The 16,319-nt window shown below is 46.7% G+C and overlaps 1 protein-coding gene across 1 annotated transcript in view; it reads right to left on the bottom strand.

The window, feature by feature from the left end:
- Positions 1–3,370: 3,370 nt before the first annotated feature.
- The window catches only part of ahr2a (aryl hydrocarbon receptor 2 alpha), a 71,885-nt gene continuing 58,936 nt past the window's right edge, over positions 3,371–16,319 (bottom strand). Inside the window, 8 exon segments of the mRNA NM_001123684.1 lie at positions 3,371–4,034; positions 4,229–4,444; positions 4,447–6,121; positions 6,265–6,406; positions 6,504–6,613; positions 6,883–7,085; positions 7,532–7,671; positions 7,864–7,984. Of these exon segments, the coding sequence (NP_001117156.1) occupies positions 3,864–4,034; positions 4,229–4,444; positions 4,447–6,121; positions 6,265–6,406; positions 6,504–6,613; positions 6,883–7,085; positions 7,532–7,671; positions 7,864–7,984 (2,778 nt within the window). The 3' untranslated portion in view covers positions 3,371–3,863.

The raw sequence follows: 16,319 nt of genomic DNA, 5'->3' as shown, positions 1-16,319 counted from the left end.
ATGAGAAAAGTTGCTAAATACAATTCAAAAGCAAAGCTAAATGTGAATACACCCAATACATATAACAGCTCCCTTTGATATGTGTAACTTCCTCTGCCTTATTGAGCTGAGAGAACTGAATCAGTGAGAGCAGTTTGGCAGGAGAGGCCCTCTAGTTGGCCGGGTTTAGTTTCTGCCATATTCCCCTCCCTGTCTTATCTTTTCATATGAGCAGAATTAGGAAATAGGTCAAGGGAAATAAAAGGTGGGCAGCCATATTGATTTAGCCTCAGATGCCTTTGAGGGAGGAGTCAAAGTGATGACGGGAGACTTCAGTGTCAAGGGGCCTTTACAACGGGAGGACCTGTCATGTTACTGTCAATCATAGACTGACATGGGACTAAATGGGAAGTTCCATTTGTCGAATATGCTGATGAACATGGTGGACTCGTGGGAAGTTCTACTTCCAGTCCCATGTCTATAGTAACCATGGTTACTACACTAGACTTCTAGGACCTACAGTGCCTAGTGAAAGTCTGCACACTCCTTCACATTAAAATGTTATCTAAAAATTGGATTACACATTTTTTCCTATTGATGTACACAACCTACGCCACGTTTTCAAATTGAAAAAAAAAAAATGATAGAAAATGTTCCTAATTAATTACAAATAAAAGAAAGATGTCTTGATTGCGTATGTCTTCACACCACAGAGTTGATCATTGTTGGAAGCACCTTTGCCAGCCATTAAAGCTGTGAATAATTTTGAATAAGACTCTACTATTAGGGCAACATACTGCATATCCATTGTTTTTGTCAAAATTGCTCAAGCACAGTACATTTGGTTGGGAATCATTGATGCGCAGCAATATTCAAATCTTGTTTCTGATTTGAGCAGATTTAAGTCAGGACTGAGACTGAACCATTCAGGACCACTCAACACCTATTGGAAAGGCATACTGGTGTGTCTTTGGCATTTGACTTTGTGTAATTGTCCGGCAGAAATGTAAAAATCTATCCCAGGGTTAGGTAAGAAGACTGAGGCTGGTTTTCCTCTAGATTTTTACCTGGGCTTTGCTCCTTTTATATTTATTTTGATCCTGACAAACTCCCCAGCCACTGCCATGACAAGCATACCCATAACATGATGCTACCACCACAATACTTGAAAATACAGAGGATCAACAACATTACATTCACTCCACATTACTGGCCTGTATGATAAGGTGAAAAGAAGGAAGCCTGTGTTAAAATATCCATTACAAATCATCAATTCTGGTTGCAACAAGGCTCTAAAGTAATACTGCAAGACAACACGGCAAATAAATCCCTTTTTGGCCTAAATAAAAAACTACAGGCTTTTGTCAAATCTAATCCAAACCGTCTGTATTTTCAAGTATTGTGGTGGAAGCATCATGTTATGGGTATGCTTGTCACTAGTAGGAACTGGGGAGTTTGTCAGGATCAAAAGAAAGATGAAAAGAGCAAAGGTAAAAAGTTAGAGGAAAACCCTGGAATAGAGTTTATTTTCAGCGGCACAGTTACTAAAATGTTAATGCCAAAGACACCAGAATGGCTTACCAATAGGTGCTGAGTGTTCTTGAGTGTTCCTTAGCCCTGACTTAAATTTGCTTGACAATCAGAGACAAGGTTTGAATATGGCTGCCGATCAATGATTCCTAAACAAATTTACAGACCTTAAGCAATTTTGACATAAACAATGAGTATATGTTTCTCTAAAAGTTGGTATAATCTTATTCAAAATAATTCACAGCTGTAATGATTATCAAAGGTGCTTCCACCGGGGCCTCCCAAGTGGTGCAGCGGTCTAAGGCACTGCATTGCAGTGGTGTCACTACAGCCTCGGTTTCGATCCCAGGCTGTGTCACAGCCGGCCGTGACCGGGAGACCCATGAAGCAGCGCACAATTTGCCTAGCGTCATCCAGGTTAGGGGAGGGTTTGGCCCAGCGTTGTCCGGGTTAGGAGAGGGTTTGGCCCAGCGTCGTCCGGGTTAGGAGAGGGTTTGGCCCAGCGTCGTCCGGGTTAGGGGAATGTTTGGCCGGCTGGGATTTCCTTGTCTCATCGTGCTCTACCGACTCCTTGAGACCGGCCGGGCACCTGCAAGCTGACATCGGTCGTCAGTTGGACGGTGTTTCCTCCGACACATTGGTGCAGCTGGCTTCCGGGTTAAGCGAGCAGTGTGTCAAGAAGCAGTGCGGCCTGGCAGGGTCGTGTTTGGAGGACGCATGGCTCTCAACCTTTGCCTTTCCCGAGTCCGTAGGGGAGTTGCAGCAACGAGACAAGATTATAACTACAAATTGGATACCACGAAATTGGGGAGAGAAACATTTTTTTTTAAAGTATTAAGTATTAACCCTCGGCTGCGAAGACATACGCAATCAAAACATCTTTGTTTTGTATTTCTTTTTTATACATTTTTCTTTCACTTTGAAAATGTGGAGTAGATTGTTTAGATCGGTAGGAAAAAAATGTGATGTAATCCCTTTTTAGATTTTAAGGTAGCAAAATGTGAAGACTGTGCAAGTGGTGTGTAGACTTTCACTTGCGACTGTATGTCTCCGGAGTGTCCTTAACATGCAGTACTAAGACCCACATTCCTCCACAAATGGTATTACGAACAAATAACTCAAGTAAAAAAATTACCACAAGTTAGCGTATGGCTCAGTGAAGTTTAGATAAAACAAAGAAACAACTAAAAATGGATTGAATACTATTGATATAGCATTATCAACGTACTATATCAGACTATTGTTAAATTGCAATGACATTTGGATACCAATAGCATTACAAGGAGTATAATCTGAAAGCACATAATTTGGTTCTTTATAGCCTACTCTGCAACCAATGCAGACATTTCAATGAAATACGTTGCTTTTTCCTCAGAAAGTCTATTTGTACACTGCTTCATTCATTCTTCAGAACAAGCAAACACAAACAGGAACACACCCATATACACACAGTCATATTCATCACAGCCATAACACACTCACATAATAAAAACAATAATATCTTTATAATAATATAGAGGCCATTTCTGTATTTACACTTCATTAGGGTTGCAAAATTCCAGGAACTTTCAATAAATTCCCTGGTTTTCCCTGGTTGGAGGATTCTGGATTTCCTGCTTATTCCCTCCTGATTCAAGGTATTCTCCAACCAGGATTTTGTGAAAATTAGGGAATTTATTGAAAGTTCATAGAATTTTGCAACCCTACACTCCATACATAAATTGAGGATGTTATGCCTTTATTTTTAATCTCTGAGTACAATATCAGTTTTTTGTATGTTTTTCCATGAGTTGAAACTTGAATGGTGTCCTGTCACCATCCAACTATAATGTAAGAAGAAACAAACGGAAAAAGAAATGAATACGGCCTGCTTCATTTATATATATATAAATCATTTTAGGAATTGGGCATGACTCTAAAAAGCCATTACAACACAAGCCAAATTCACCAGTGAGGATTCATACTTCATTCCTATCATTGAAGTTGTGACAGATACTGTTTTTCCACAGTAATAAAACCAAAGACAAGGCAACAACAAACAAAACAGAAGACAAAAAATAAAAAAGTTCCATGTAAAGTTGCTGCTTTTTGTTCCATTGCTGACAGAAGTGACAAGTGCTTAATCAAAAGAGTCCTTGTATTTCCTGCAAACACTGATATGGGGAGATGAATGGTGTGTTTGACGAGGAGATGGCTTGTCTTCACGACACCCTCCCTGAGACAGCTCTTAAGGCAGAGTGTTGTCTTTGAATGTGTACGGATGGATGGATGGATGGATGGATGAATGAATAGATGCATGGATGGCTTCCTCCTCATTTGTCCATCATTTTTACACCGTAACATGTGACTCATGTTTAGAAGTCGCAATAGTTGGTTTGGTTGTGGTCTGTAAAGCACATGGTTCCATTGACAAGGGGGGCTGAGGAGAATGTTCCATTGACAAGTGGGGGTGAGGAGAATGTTCCATTGACAAGCGGGGGTGAGGAGAATGTTCCATTGCTGTCTACAACACAGAGGCTTGGAATCTGTTGGGGAAAAAGTATGACAAATAGAGCCTGGCTTGTTTCATAAAGTAACAATTATTAATATCAATAAATGACTTCATAACTAGTTAGGGCCCTGAGTTTTCCTAACCACGTGACATGACCAGTAGAACCAGGTTATGTGGTAAGGAAAAAGTAATTGCTCCATCCACAACAGAGAGAGGGGGCATAGTTACCTGTGTCTGTCCGACTCTGTTGCGTCCAGCCAGGTACTGCTGCATGGCCAGTAGGTTCTCAGGGGTGGTGATGTTGGCCACCAGCGGGCGAGACGGAAAGCTGATTCCGGTGTTGTCCTGGAAGATGGCTGACGTGCCCACCACTGGTTCACTGGGGCCCCACTGGAAGTAGCTCTGGTCCTGGGGGTCCACCATCCTCCTCTGGCATACAGACAAGGGGGGGGGGGCAGCCTGGTGCCATCTATGTGACTGTTTCCGTTGGGGAGGGGGGGTGAGACGTTCTTAAACATGCAGCTGCCGGTTGGAGCAGGCTGGCCGTTGGCCAATCGCCCCTGCTGGGGTTGGTGGTACAGTCCGTTGGTGTTCTGTGGCCAAAGGCCTGTGAGAGGGACTCTTTGGGTCTCTGTGGCTTGACTGTGACAGTCTGGGATGAATTGGTGTCCATTCTTCATTGTGCTGGCGGGGGGTGGTAGCTGATGCTGCTGGTTCTGGGGCCACTGCGGCGCTTTCTGGGTTTTTAGTGACTGAAATGGTGCACTGCAGGCAATCTGGGGTGAAACAAAGCCATTACTGGGAATCAAAGATGCCCAAGCATCCACCAGAATAGGTGGTAGATGGTTGGACTGTGGAACAGAGATCTCCGCTGGTCCGTTTGGTGCTATTGCAGCTGGCAAGCCATTATGAGGGAAACACTGTGGAGGTGGCTGGTTAGATTGGACCTGGCCAGCGATGATCTGAGGGCTTCCAATGTGGTTGTTTGGTGCATGAGCACAGGATCCAGACATGCTAGTGCTAAATGTGACAGACTCATTCTGGCCTGAGCTATGTGGGTTACTGAGCTCGGGGAGCTCCAGAGAGGGGGTGAAGATGTCGTTGAGCTGTAGCTGCTGCAGGATGGGGATGTTCAGGCCCGTCTGAGGAATCTGGGGGATCTGGGGGCCGAAGTGGGAGAGCCTCTGGGTGCTCTTGAACACCTGCTGAGGTCCTGCCTGGTTCTGTCCTGCCTGGATCTGTCCTGCCTGGTTCTGTCCTGCCTGGTTCTGTCCTGCCAAACCAACTGCTCTGTTGCCTGTTACCTGACTGTGGCTGATACCATTTAGATCATTCACTGCGGAGCCATTGTGGACAAAGCTGAATTTGTCAAGCAACCCGGGCTTGCACTGTCCGGCACCTGTAGGGCTGACCCCTCCTGTGAATGGTCCACCCTGGTTGTTGTTGTCAAGCACCGCTGTGAACAGGTTAGGGTTGTGGTTGATCATGGTGGAGCAGTTGGGCTGGTTACCGCTCCCCTCACTGCTCTCCTTGAACAAGGCTTCCTCCACGTAAGAGAAGATGTCGTTGGTCATGATGTCATCCAGGTCTAGCGAGGTGTCCCCGCTCCCGGTCCCATTGGAGTCCTGGCTCAGCCTGAGGAGGGTGCTCTCCCACTCCATCAGCTCCGCCGTACCCACGTCCATTCCCTGCAGTGCCGCACACAGGTCCCCATCCTGCGCCATCCTCTCCAGGGCATCGATCATGGCCACCAACGCCCCCTCCTGCTTGACCTCCCTGGGGCTATCACCATCATCATCCCCGTCGGGCCCCTGGGGCTCCATGCTAGTCTGCCAGGAGTTACAAGCCACGTTGGTGAGCGCTCGGCTGTCCATGAATACCTGGTCTATGGGTAGCTGAGGCTCCTGGGGCTGGGTGTAGATGGACTCATCCTGCTTTAGTAAAGAGCCCAGTAGAGACTGGGGGTCCAGAGACTCCACCTTGCAGATTTTTGGGGGGTTGGTTTGGAACTCAGTGGCATCCAGAGTGGGGCCAGTCTCATACAGCAGGGCCTCCCCGGTGGTGAAGCTGAAGGGTAGTTGCATCTTCCTCTGGCGTAGATTCTCCTCTCCCTCAGAATTACTAAAGGGATACAGAGAGAGAAAATCATATGAATGAATGAATGAATGAATGAATGAATGATACAATCATATATTTTGAGACACAACGAAATGACAGTCAATGATGATGCAGACAGATTGTACTTTCAGATATTAATTACTCACAGTAAAGCTCTCTGGCGTGCGATGATGAAGTCGGGCCTTCCTCCTTTGTAGACAAGCCTGGCATTGGCCTGGACCCAGACCCAGCACCCTGTCTTCTGCAGCAGTCTGAAAGTGGTCAGACCACTCTCTCCTGTCTTAATCACTGAGGGAAAAATATTCATATCATTAGATAAGCATACAAAAATAATGATCAAACAAATAATTGCTAGAGAGTTATTATGAACCCATTGTAAACGTACTTCTGACATGGTTATCTGCACAGTACATCATATCAGCTGCGTGGATGAACTGATACCCAGAGCCTCTCATACACAACTCAATCTCTGAGTATCCCAGGACAACCTTCCCCCTGTAGAGAGACAACAGGGCAAGCCACACCGTGTTAGCGTTAGTGGAAAGTACAGCACATTACACATAATGTTCACTTGTGAAGTCATCCCTCAAACATGTTGAATAGAAAAGTGAAATAGTGACATTTTAAAAACAGTTCCATTTTGATCAAGTCCTACATTTGATCAAGGCACTTAGATTAAATGTTAGCATACTTCCTTCCTAAATGTAAGCCTGCCAACTTTTTTTGAGACCCAGTGAGAATTAGTTTCAGGCCTTTAGAGTCACCTGGCATCGACACCTGTGGGGGTGAAGTCAAGCTTGTGTTTGGTCTGGAAGAAGATTGTCTTGGTTCTGATCTCCAATATGGACGGGGTGTGGACAGGGGTGGCGATGGTGAACAGGCCCAACCTGGGCTGGCTGCGCGTCCCGTCATCCCCCAGCATGCTCTGGCCATGGAGGAACTTCAGACGCCCCTGGAAGTTCAGAGCCTGGATATGAGGAGAACAAAGGTATGTTAGACTCTTAAACTTAGCTAGTGATTGATCTGAAACTTAGCTAGTGATTGATCTGAAATGTGGCTAGTGATTGATCTGAAACGTGGCTAGTGCTTGATCTGAAACGTGGCTAGTGATAGTGATTGATCTGAAACTTAGCCAGTGATTGATCTGAAATGTGGCTAGTGATTGATCTGAAACATGGCTAGTGATAGTGATTGATCTGAAACTTAGCTAGTGATTGATCTGAAATGTGGCTAGTGATTGATTGTATAAAAAGTTTTGCCAAACTTTGCCAAGATCCACCACTCACATCATACTGTCATATTCATCAACAGTGCTGGTGTGTGTTCTTTTGACACAATACATTGTACAAAGTACTTTCTGGTGACAATACAAAGTGGATGTTTTCTCTACAGCCCTATAGATGAGAGACTCACCAGGAAGCCAGAGGAGTTGTCCAGGAGGCAGCGGAAGCGACACACAAAGTTCCTCTCCAGGAAGGAGGAGTTCTCTGGTGGGAGCTGCTCAGGGTTATAGGTCACGATGTTCCTGGTGATGTCACTGCTGCTCGCCATGCCTGAACATAGAAATGTGGTGAAAGATCGTAAAATGAGAGCTTATCATCAAAAACATGGGCCAAATCTTAACTTGAAATAAACACACCTAGCTCGAACATGCTCCCATTGACATCAATCGATGACTTCCACTAAAATCCACTGAAAAAAAATGACCCAAACTGTCCACAACCTATTCCCTCCAGGTCACTCACCGTCTCCTCCCTGCTCTGGGTCAAAGGGCTTGGGGTTGAGGGCAAAGTGAAGCTGTCGTCTGAACGTGGCTCTGTCGTCTGTGTGGATTAGCTCAAACACACTCTGGTGGACCACGTCTGACTACAGACAGACAAAGAGAGAGGGAAAACTCAACGACTGAACTCCATCAAAGTTAAATCTAGTTTATGACTATGGCTGTAGCCTCCATTGTCATTGTAGAGGCATAATAATAATGGTGTCTACAAGCCGTATCAGGGCTTCTTAATGACATGGGTACTTCACTTGTAGTCTCCACTGGAATGGACAACTAATAGGACTTTAGTAGGACTTGCAACTGTGTTGCCCACCCCTGAAAAACTATACCGACAATGTAATGGACAATGTATGAAGTCTTACAAAAGCATGTCTGTTACTAAGCTAACAAACCCTGAAGCCACAAGTCTGAAGTGGGCAATGGACACTTTGTTCCTGGTTTCATGTGATTCACTTGTTACTTAGAAGTTTCTCTTAGAACAAAAGGAACTATGAGGTTTGTGGTCAAAGCCAAAGCGGACTCTTGGAAGTTGGAACCCGACAGAGTAACATCACATTGCCACATAGCCCATCAGTCAGACGGCACTCATACATTTTGCCTCGGCAAACTGAATTAACTGAAACAATGCATTTCTACTGAAAAACGAATGTGAAAGGCTTTAAGCAAACCATAACCCTAACTATAATCCAACAACTATAAACACTGTTCGCCTTGTGATTTATGGCCTTAGTGGGAAACACAGTAAGCTCTGGGTGTGTCTGTTGTGCTGATCACCTGGTGGGGACAGTCCATGAGTGACAACTCATAAAGGGTCAAAGTAAACTACAAAGCAGGGTATTAAAGACACATTGAAAATACCCTATAGTGTATAACTATATCGTTGGGGAGAACAAATACTGATTATTCATCGTCTTTGATCTATTTTTGTTAAAAGACGTCGTCCCGGTTCTATGTACAGTATGTTTGGTTGCAAGTTACTTGGCTACTTAAGATTAGCCACATATTTTTCTAAATGTACGCCTCAGTACTGTGTTAAGGGTCTGGAATCATACTATATGGATCGTACTGTACGTACTATATATGTACTATATGCACACCTGCTACAGTAGATCATGTAGTTCAGTTTGGAGTGACCTAGTACATCCACAACAATGGCATCTCTCTTCCTCTGTGGAAGACAAGGTCATGACTACATAAGGAATTGTCAAACAATAATTACCTGGAGAAAGGCGAAGCGCAACTGCAAATTTGCTGCAAGACACTTCCTTCAACACCTTGCCTATTTTGGTTCGTTAACAGGTGGTTGAGTTGCACATTCGCTTTCTTTGATGATACATGGAAATGTGGATTCTTACCAAGTTATGCAGTGGGCTTAGCTCTCCACCAAAGATGGTGACTTGCCTTGCTCACACATGTTAACAACATGTTACTCTTGTCTCTCAGAAGGTTGATCTGGTTAACAACATGTTACTCTTGTCTCTCTGTCTCTTAGAAGGTTGATCTGGTTAACAACATGTTACTCTTGTCTCTCTGTCTCTTAGAAGGTTGATCTGGTTAACAACATGTTACTCTTGTCTCTCAGAAGGTTGATCTGGTTAACAACATGTTACTCTTGTCTCTCTGTCTCTTAGAAGGTTGATCTGGTTAACAACATTTTACTCTTGTCTCTCTGTCTCTTAGAAGGTTGATCTGGTTAACAACATGTTACTCTTGTCTCTCTGTCTCTTAGAAGGTTGATCTGGTTAACAACATGTTACTCTTGTCTCTCAGAAGGTTGATCTGGTTAACAACATGTTACTCTTGTCTCTCAGAAGGTTGATCTGGTTAACAACATGTTACTCTTGTCTCTCAGAAGGTTGATCTGGTTAACAACATGTTACTCTTGTCTCTCTGTCTCTTAGAAGGTTGATTCTCAAAAGGATTCAACTATCCAGAGCAGAGATTCAACAAAAGCCAATTTTATCCCCCTAATACCCAAATGTGCTGCTACGTTGTTCCCTGGTAATCTGTTTTCTCCATTCAAATGTCTTGTCTTTGTATCTCAATATCAATCTTCATGATGATTCTTTCTTTTTTCCAGCAGGGTTTTATTAAGAGAGATTATGCAGAGATGACGACCATGGTTTACAGATGTGATGTTGTTATACAGTGAGGGAAAAAAGTATTTGATCCCCTGCTGATTTTGTATGTTTGCCCACTGACAAAGAAATGATCAGTCTATAATTTTAATGGTAGGTCTATTTGAACAGTGAGAGACAGAATAACAACAAAAAAATCCAGAAAAACACATGTCAAAAATGTTATAAATTGATTTGCATTTTAATGAGGGAAATAAGTATTTGACCCCCTCTCAATCAGAAAGATTTCTGGCTCCCAGGTGTCTTTTATACAGGTAACGAGCTGAGATTAGGAGCATACTCTTAAAGGGAGTGCTCCTAATCTCAGCTTGTTACCTGTATAAAAGACACCTGTCCACAGAAGCAATCAATCAATCAGATTCCAAACTCTCCACCATGGCCAAGACCAAAGAGCTCTCCAAGGATGTCAGGGACAAGATTGTAGACCGACACAAGGCTGGAATGGGCTACAAGACCATCGCCAAGCAACTTGGTGAGAAGGTGACAACAGTTGGTGCGATTATTCGCAAATGGAAGAAACACAAAAGAACTGTTAACCTCCCTTGGCCTGGGGCTCCATGCAAGATCTCACCTCGTGGAGTTGCAATGATCATGAGAAGGGTGAGGAATCAGCCCAGAACTACACGGGAGGATCTTGTCAATGATCTCAAGGCAGCTGGGACCATAGTCACCAAGAACACAATTGGTAACACACTACGCCGTGAAGGACTGAAATCCTGCAGCGCCCGCAAGGTCCCCCTGCTCAAGAAAGCACATATACATGCCCGTCTGAAGTTTGCCAATGAACATCTGAATGATTCAGAGGACAACTGGGTGAAAGTGTTGTCGTCAGATGAGACCAATATAGAGCTCTTTGGCATCAACTCAACGTGTTTGGAGGAGGAGGAATGCTGCCTATGACCACAAGAACACCATCCCCACCGTCAAACATGGAGGTGGAAACATTATGCTTTGGGGTTGTTTTTCTACTGAGGGTACAGGACAACTTCACCGCATCAAAGGGACGATGGACGGGGCCATGTACCGTCAAAACTTGGGTGAGAACCTCCTTCCCTCAGCCAGGGCATTGAAAATGGGTCGTGGATGGGTGATCCAGCATGACAATGACCCAAAACACACGGCCAAGGCAACAAAGGAGTGGCTCAAGAAGAAGCACATTAAGGTCCTGGAGTGGCCTAGCCGGTCTCCAGACCTTAATCCCATAGAAAATCTGTGGAGCGAGCTGAAGGTTCGAGTTGCCAAACGTCAGCCTCGAAACCTTAATGACTTGGAGAAGATCTGCAAAGAGGAGTGGGACAAAATCCCTCCTGAAATGTGTGCAAACCTGGTGGCCAACTACAAGAAACGTCTGACCTCTGTGATTGCCAACAAGGGTTTTGCCACCAAGTACTAAGTCATGTTTTCCAGAGGGGTCAAATACTTATTTCCCTCATTAAAATGCAAATCAATTTATAAAATTTTTGACATGCGTTTTTTCTGGATTTTTTTGTTGTTATTCTCTCTCACACTGTTCAAATAAACCTACCATTCAAATTATAGACTGATCATTTCTTTGTCAGTGGGCAAACGTACAAAATCAGCAGGGGATCAAATACTTTTTTCCCTCACTGTAGTTCTGTTATGTTACAAATGTGATGTTTCAGATGTGACGTGATGTTGTTATGTTACAGATATGATGTGATGTTACAGTGCCTTGCAAAATAATTCAACTCCTTGGCGTTTTTCCTATTTTGTTGCATTACAACCTGTAATTTAAATTTATTTTTATTTGGATTTTATGTAATGGACATACACAAAATAGTCTAAATTGGTGAAGTGAAATGAAAAAAACTACTTTTTTTCAAAAAATGTAAAATAAAAAATAAAAAAAAGAGAAGTGGTGTGTGCATATGTATTCACCCCCTTTGCTATGAAGCCCCTAAATAAGATATGGTGCAACCAATTACCTTCGGAAGTCACATAATGTCATGTCCTGGCCAGTATAAGGGTTAATTGTTATTGTAGTTTGGTCAGGACGTGGAAGAGGGTATTTGTTTTATGTGGTTCAGGGTGGTGTTTTGAGAGAAGGGCGTTTGATTGAGTATTTCCGGGTTTTTGGGTTATGATCTATGTTTAGGTAATTCTATGTCTAGTCTAGGTAGTCTGTGTTTCTATGTTTGATTAATTGGGGTTGGGACTCTCAGTTGAAGGCAGGTGTTGTCTATCTGCCTTTGATTGAGAGTCCCATATATTAGGGTGTGTTTGTGTTTGGGATTTGTGGGAGATTGTTTTTGCATTGCGTGTTTTGTAGCCTGTAAAACTGTTGCACTATCGTTGTTTATTGTTTTGTTTTTTATCGTGTTCACGTTAGAGATTTATTAAATTCAAAGATGAACACGACCTCCGCTGCGTATTGGTCTACCTTTTCTGACGAGGACTTTTCTATTTCTTCTGAAGACGATGAATGCTGTGACAGAATCTCCCACCACTCCAGGACCAAGCAGCAGAGGAAGGAGCAGAGGGACTTCGAGTTGGACTGGCGGGAGAAGTGGACCTGGGAGGAAGTGCTGGACGGGGCCGGACCTTGGCACCAGGCTGGGGATTATTGCCGCCCGCAGTGGGAAATTGAGGCAGCCAAGGCAGAGACGCGGAGGTACGAGGCCATGGACGCGCTGAAGGAGAAGCACGAGAGGCACCCCCAATAATTTTTTTGGGGGGGCACACGGGTAGTTTGGCTAGGCCTTGGAAGAGCCGGAAGCCAGCTACCTGTGGTTATATGGAGGAGCGTATGGGGTGGAGAGCGCCATGTTTCGCTGAGGAGCGCACTCTCTCACCCATACGTACGCACAGTCCGGTGCACGCTATTCCAGCCCCTCGCAGGTGCCGTGCTAGAGCGGGCATCCAGCCTGGTAGGAGGATGCCTGCGCAGCGCATCTGGTCGCCGGTACGCCTCCGAGGACCAGGCTACCCAACTCCCGCTCTACGCACGGCTACCATCAGGCCCCTGCACAGCCCAGTCTGCCCTGTACAAGCACCCCGCTCGTACAGGGCTTCTAGTTCCATCCAGCCAAGACGGGTTGTGCAGGAGGTAAGATCAAGACCGACTGTGCGCCTCCATAGCCCTGGGTTTCCAGCTCCTGTCTCTCGTGCGGACCCGGAAGTGCGTCAACCCAGTCCGACTCGTCCTGTTCCCGCTCCCCGCACTAGCCTTCAAGTGCGTAAACCCAGCCACACCAGTCAACAGTAGCCGGAGCTGCCAACCAGTCAACAGTCGCCGGAGCTGCCCACCAGTCAACAGTCGTCGGAGCTGCCGGAGCGGCCAGACTGCCCTGAACTGCCGGAGCGGCCAGACTGCCCTGAATTGCCGGAGCGGCCAGACTGCCCTGAACTGCCGGAGCGGCCAGACTGCCCTGAACTGCCGGAGCGGCCAGACTGCCCTGAACTGCCGGAGCGGCCAGACTGCCCAGACTGTCCCGAGTTGCCAGACTGTCCCGAGTTGCCAGACTGTCCCGAGTTGCCAGACTGTCCCGAGTTGCCAGACTGTCCCGAGTTGCCAGACTGTCCCGAGTTGCCGAATGCCCAGACTGTCCCGAGTTGCCAGAATGCCCAGACTGTCCCGAGTTGCCAGACTGCCCAGACTGTCCCGAGTTGCCAGACTGCCCCGACTGTCCCGAGTTGCCAGACTGCCCCGACTGTCCCGAGTTGCCAGACTGTCCCGACTGCCCCGAGCTGCCAGACTGTCCCGACTGCCCCGAGCTGCCAGACTGTCCCGACTGCCCCGAGCTGCCAGACTGTCCCGACTGCCCCGAGCTGCCAGACTGCCCCGAGCTGCCAGACTGCCCCGAGCTGCCAGACTGCCCCGAGCTGCCAGACTGCCCCGAGCTGCCAGACTGCCCCGAGCTGTCAGACTGCCCCGAGCTGCCAGACTGCCCCGAGCTGCCAGACTGTCCCGAGCTGCCAGACTGTCCCGAGCTGCCAGACTGTCCCGAGCTGCCAGACTGTCCCGAGCTGCCCCGAGCTGCCAGACTGTCCCGACTGCCCCGAGCTGCCAGACTGTCCCGACTGCCCCGAGCTGCCAGACTGGCCAGACTGCCCCGACTGCCCTGAGCTGCCAGACTGGCCAGACTGCCCCGAACTGCCGGAGCGGCCAGACTGCCCTGAACTGCCGGAGCGGCCAGACTGCCCTGAACTGCCGGAGCGGCCAGACTGCCCTGAACTGCCGGAGCGGCCAGACTGCCCTGAACTGCCGGAGCGGCCAGACTGCCCAGACTGTCCCGAGTTGCCAGACTGTCCCGAGTTGCCAGACTGTCCCGAGTTGCCAGACTGCCCAGACTGTCCCGAGTTGCCAGACTGTCCCGAGTTGCCAGACTGTCCCGAGTTGCCAGACTGTCCCGAGTTGCCAGACTGTCCCGAGTTGCCAGAATGCCCAGACTGTCCCGAGTTGCCAGACTGCCCAGACTGTCCCGAGTTGCCAGACTGTCCCGACTGCCCCGAGCTGCCAGACTGTCCCGACTGCCCCGAACTGCCAGACTGTCCCGAGCTGCCAGACTGTCCCGACTGCCCCGAGCTGCCAGACTGTCCCGACTGCCCCGAGCTGCCAGACTGTCCCGAGCTGCCAGACTGCCCCGAGCTGCCAGACTGCCCCGAGCTGCCAGACTGCCCCGAGCTGCCAGACTGCCCCGAGCTGCCAGACTGTCCCGAGCTGCCCCGAGCTGCCAGACTGTCCCGAGCTGCCAGACTGTCCCGACTGCCCCGAGCTGCCAGACTGTCCCGACTGCCCCGAGCTGCCAGACTGTCCCGACTGCCCCGAGCTGCCAGACTGGCCAGACTGCCCCGACTGCCCCGAGCTGCCAGACTGGCCAGACTGCCCCGAGCTGCCAGAGTGGCCCGACTGCCTGGAACGGCCAGAACCGGAGCCACCTCCTGATATAGGTGGGTTGGGGAGGGGGGGTGTAGCACAGTGCCGTCGTTGACGGCAGCCACCCTCCCCCCCTCCCTTTAGTAGGGGGGAATTTTTCTGTTGGTGTTGTTTGGGGTTATTTTTGTTAAGGTGCTCCCGGGGTTAGCACCTTTAAGGGGGGGGTACTGTCACGTCCTGGCCAGTATAAGGGTTAATTGGTATTGTAGTTTGGTCAGGACGTGGCAGAGGGTATTTGTTTTATGTGGTTCAGGGTGAAGGGCGTTTGATTTAGTATTTCCGGGTTTTTGGGTTATGATCTATGTTTAGGTAATTCTATGTCTAGTCTAGGTAGTCTGTGTTTCTATGTTTGATTAATTGGGGTTGGGACTCTCAATTGAAGGCAGGTGTTTTCTCTTTGCCTTTGATTGAGAGTCCCATATATTAGGGTGTGTTTGTGTTTGGGATTTGTGGGAGATTGTTTTTGCATTGCGTGTTTTGTAGCCTGTAAAACTGTTGCACTATCGTTGTTTATTGTTTTTTTTTTTTATCGTGTTCACGTTAGAGATTTATTAAATTCAAAGATGAACACGACCTCCGCTGCGTATTGGTCTACCTTTTCTGACGAGGACTTTTCTATTTCTTCTGAAGACGATGAATGCTGTGACACTATGTTTATGTAATTCTATGTTTAGTCTAGGTAGTCTGTTTCTATGTAGAGTTAATTGGGGTGGCCTTCCAATTGAAGGCAGCTGTGTGGTGTTGCCTTTGATTGGAAGTCCTATATTAGTTGGGTGTGTTTGTCTGTGTGTTTGTGGGAGATTGTTCTGTGTTTAGCCTTGTGCCTTGCCAGACTGTCTGTTAATCGTTCGTTCTCTTGTTTTGTTATTTTGGTGTTCATTTTGGAAGTTAATAAACGTCAAGATGAGCTTACTGCGTTTTGGTCCTCCATAACCGACGAAAACCGTGACACATAATTAGTTAAATAAAGTCCACCTGTGTGCAATCTAAGTGTCACATGAGCTCAGTATACAGTTGAAGTCGGAAGTTTGCATACACTGAGGTTGGACTCATTAAAACTCATTTTTTGTTAACAAACTATAGTTTTGGAAAGTCGGTTAGGACATCTACTTTGTGCATGACAAGTAATTTTTCCAACAATTGTTTACAGACAGATTATTTCACTGTATCACAATTCCAGTGGGTCAGAGGTTTACATACACTAAGTTGACTGTGCCTTTAAACAGCTTGTGAAATTCCAGAAAATTATGTCATGGCTTTAGAAGATTCTGATAGGCTAATTGACATAATTTGAGTCAATTGGAGGTGTACCTGTGGATGTATTTAAAGGCCTACCTTCAAACTCAGTGCCTCTTTGCTTGACATCATGGGAAAATCAAAATAAAT

The sequence above is a fragment of the Salmo salar genome, chromosome ssa21 (assembly GCF_905237065.1).
Source record: "Salmo salar chromosome ssa21, Ssal_v3.1, whole genome shotgun sequence".
In the NCBI taxonomy this organism is placed as follows: Eukaryota; Metazoa; Chordata; class Actinopteri; order Salmoniformes; family Salmonidae; genus Salmo; species Salmo salar.
Note: the sequence above shows the minus strand (reverse complement) of the source record. Positions and strands in the feature narration are given on the sequence as shown.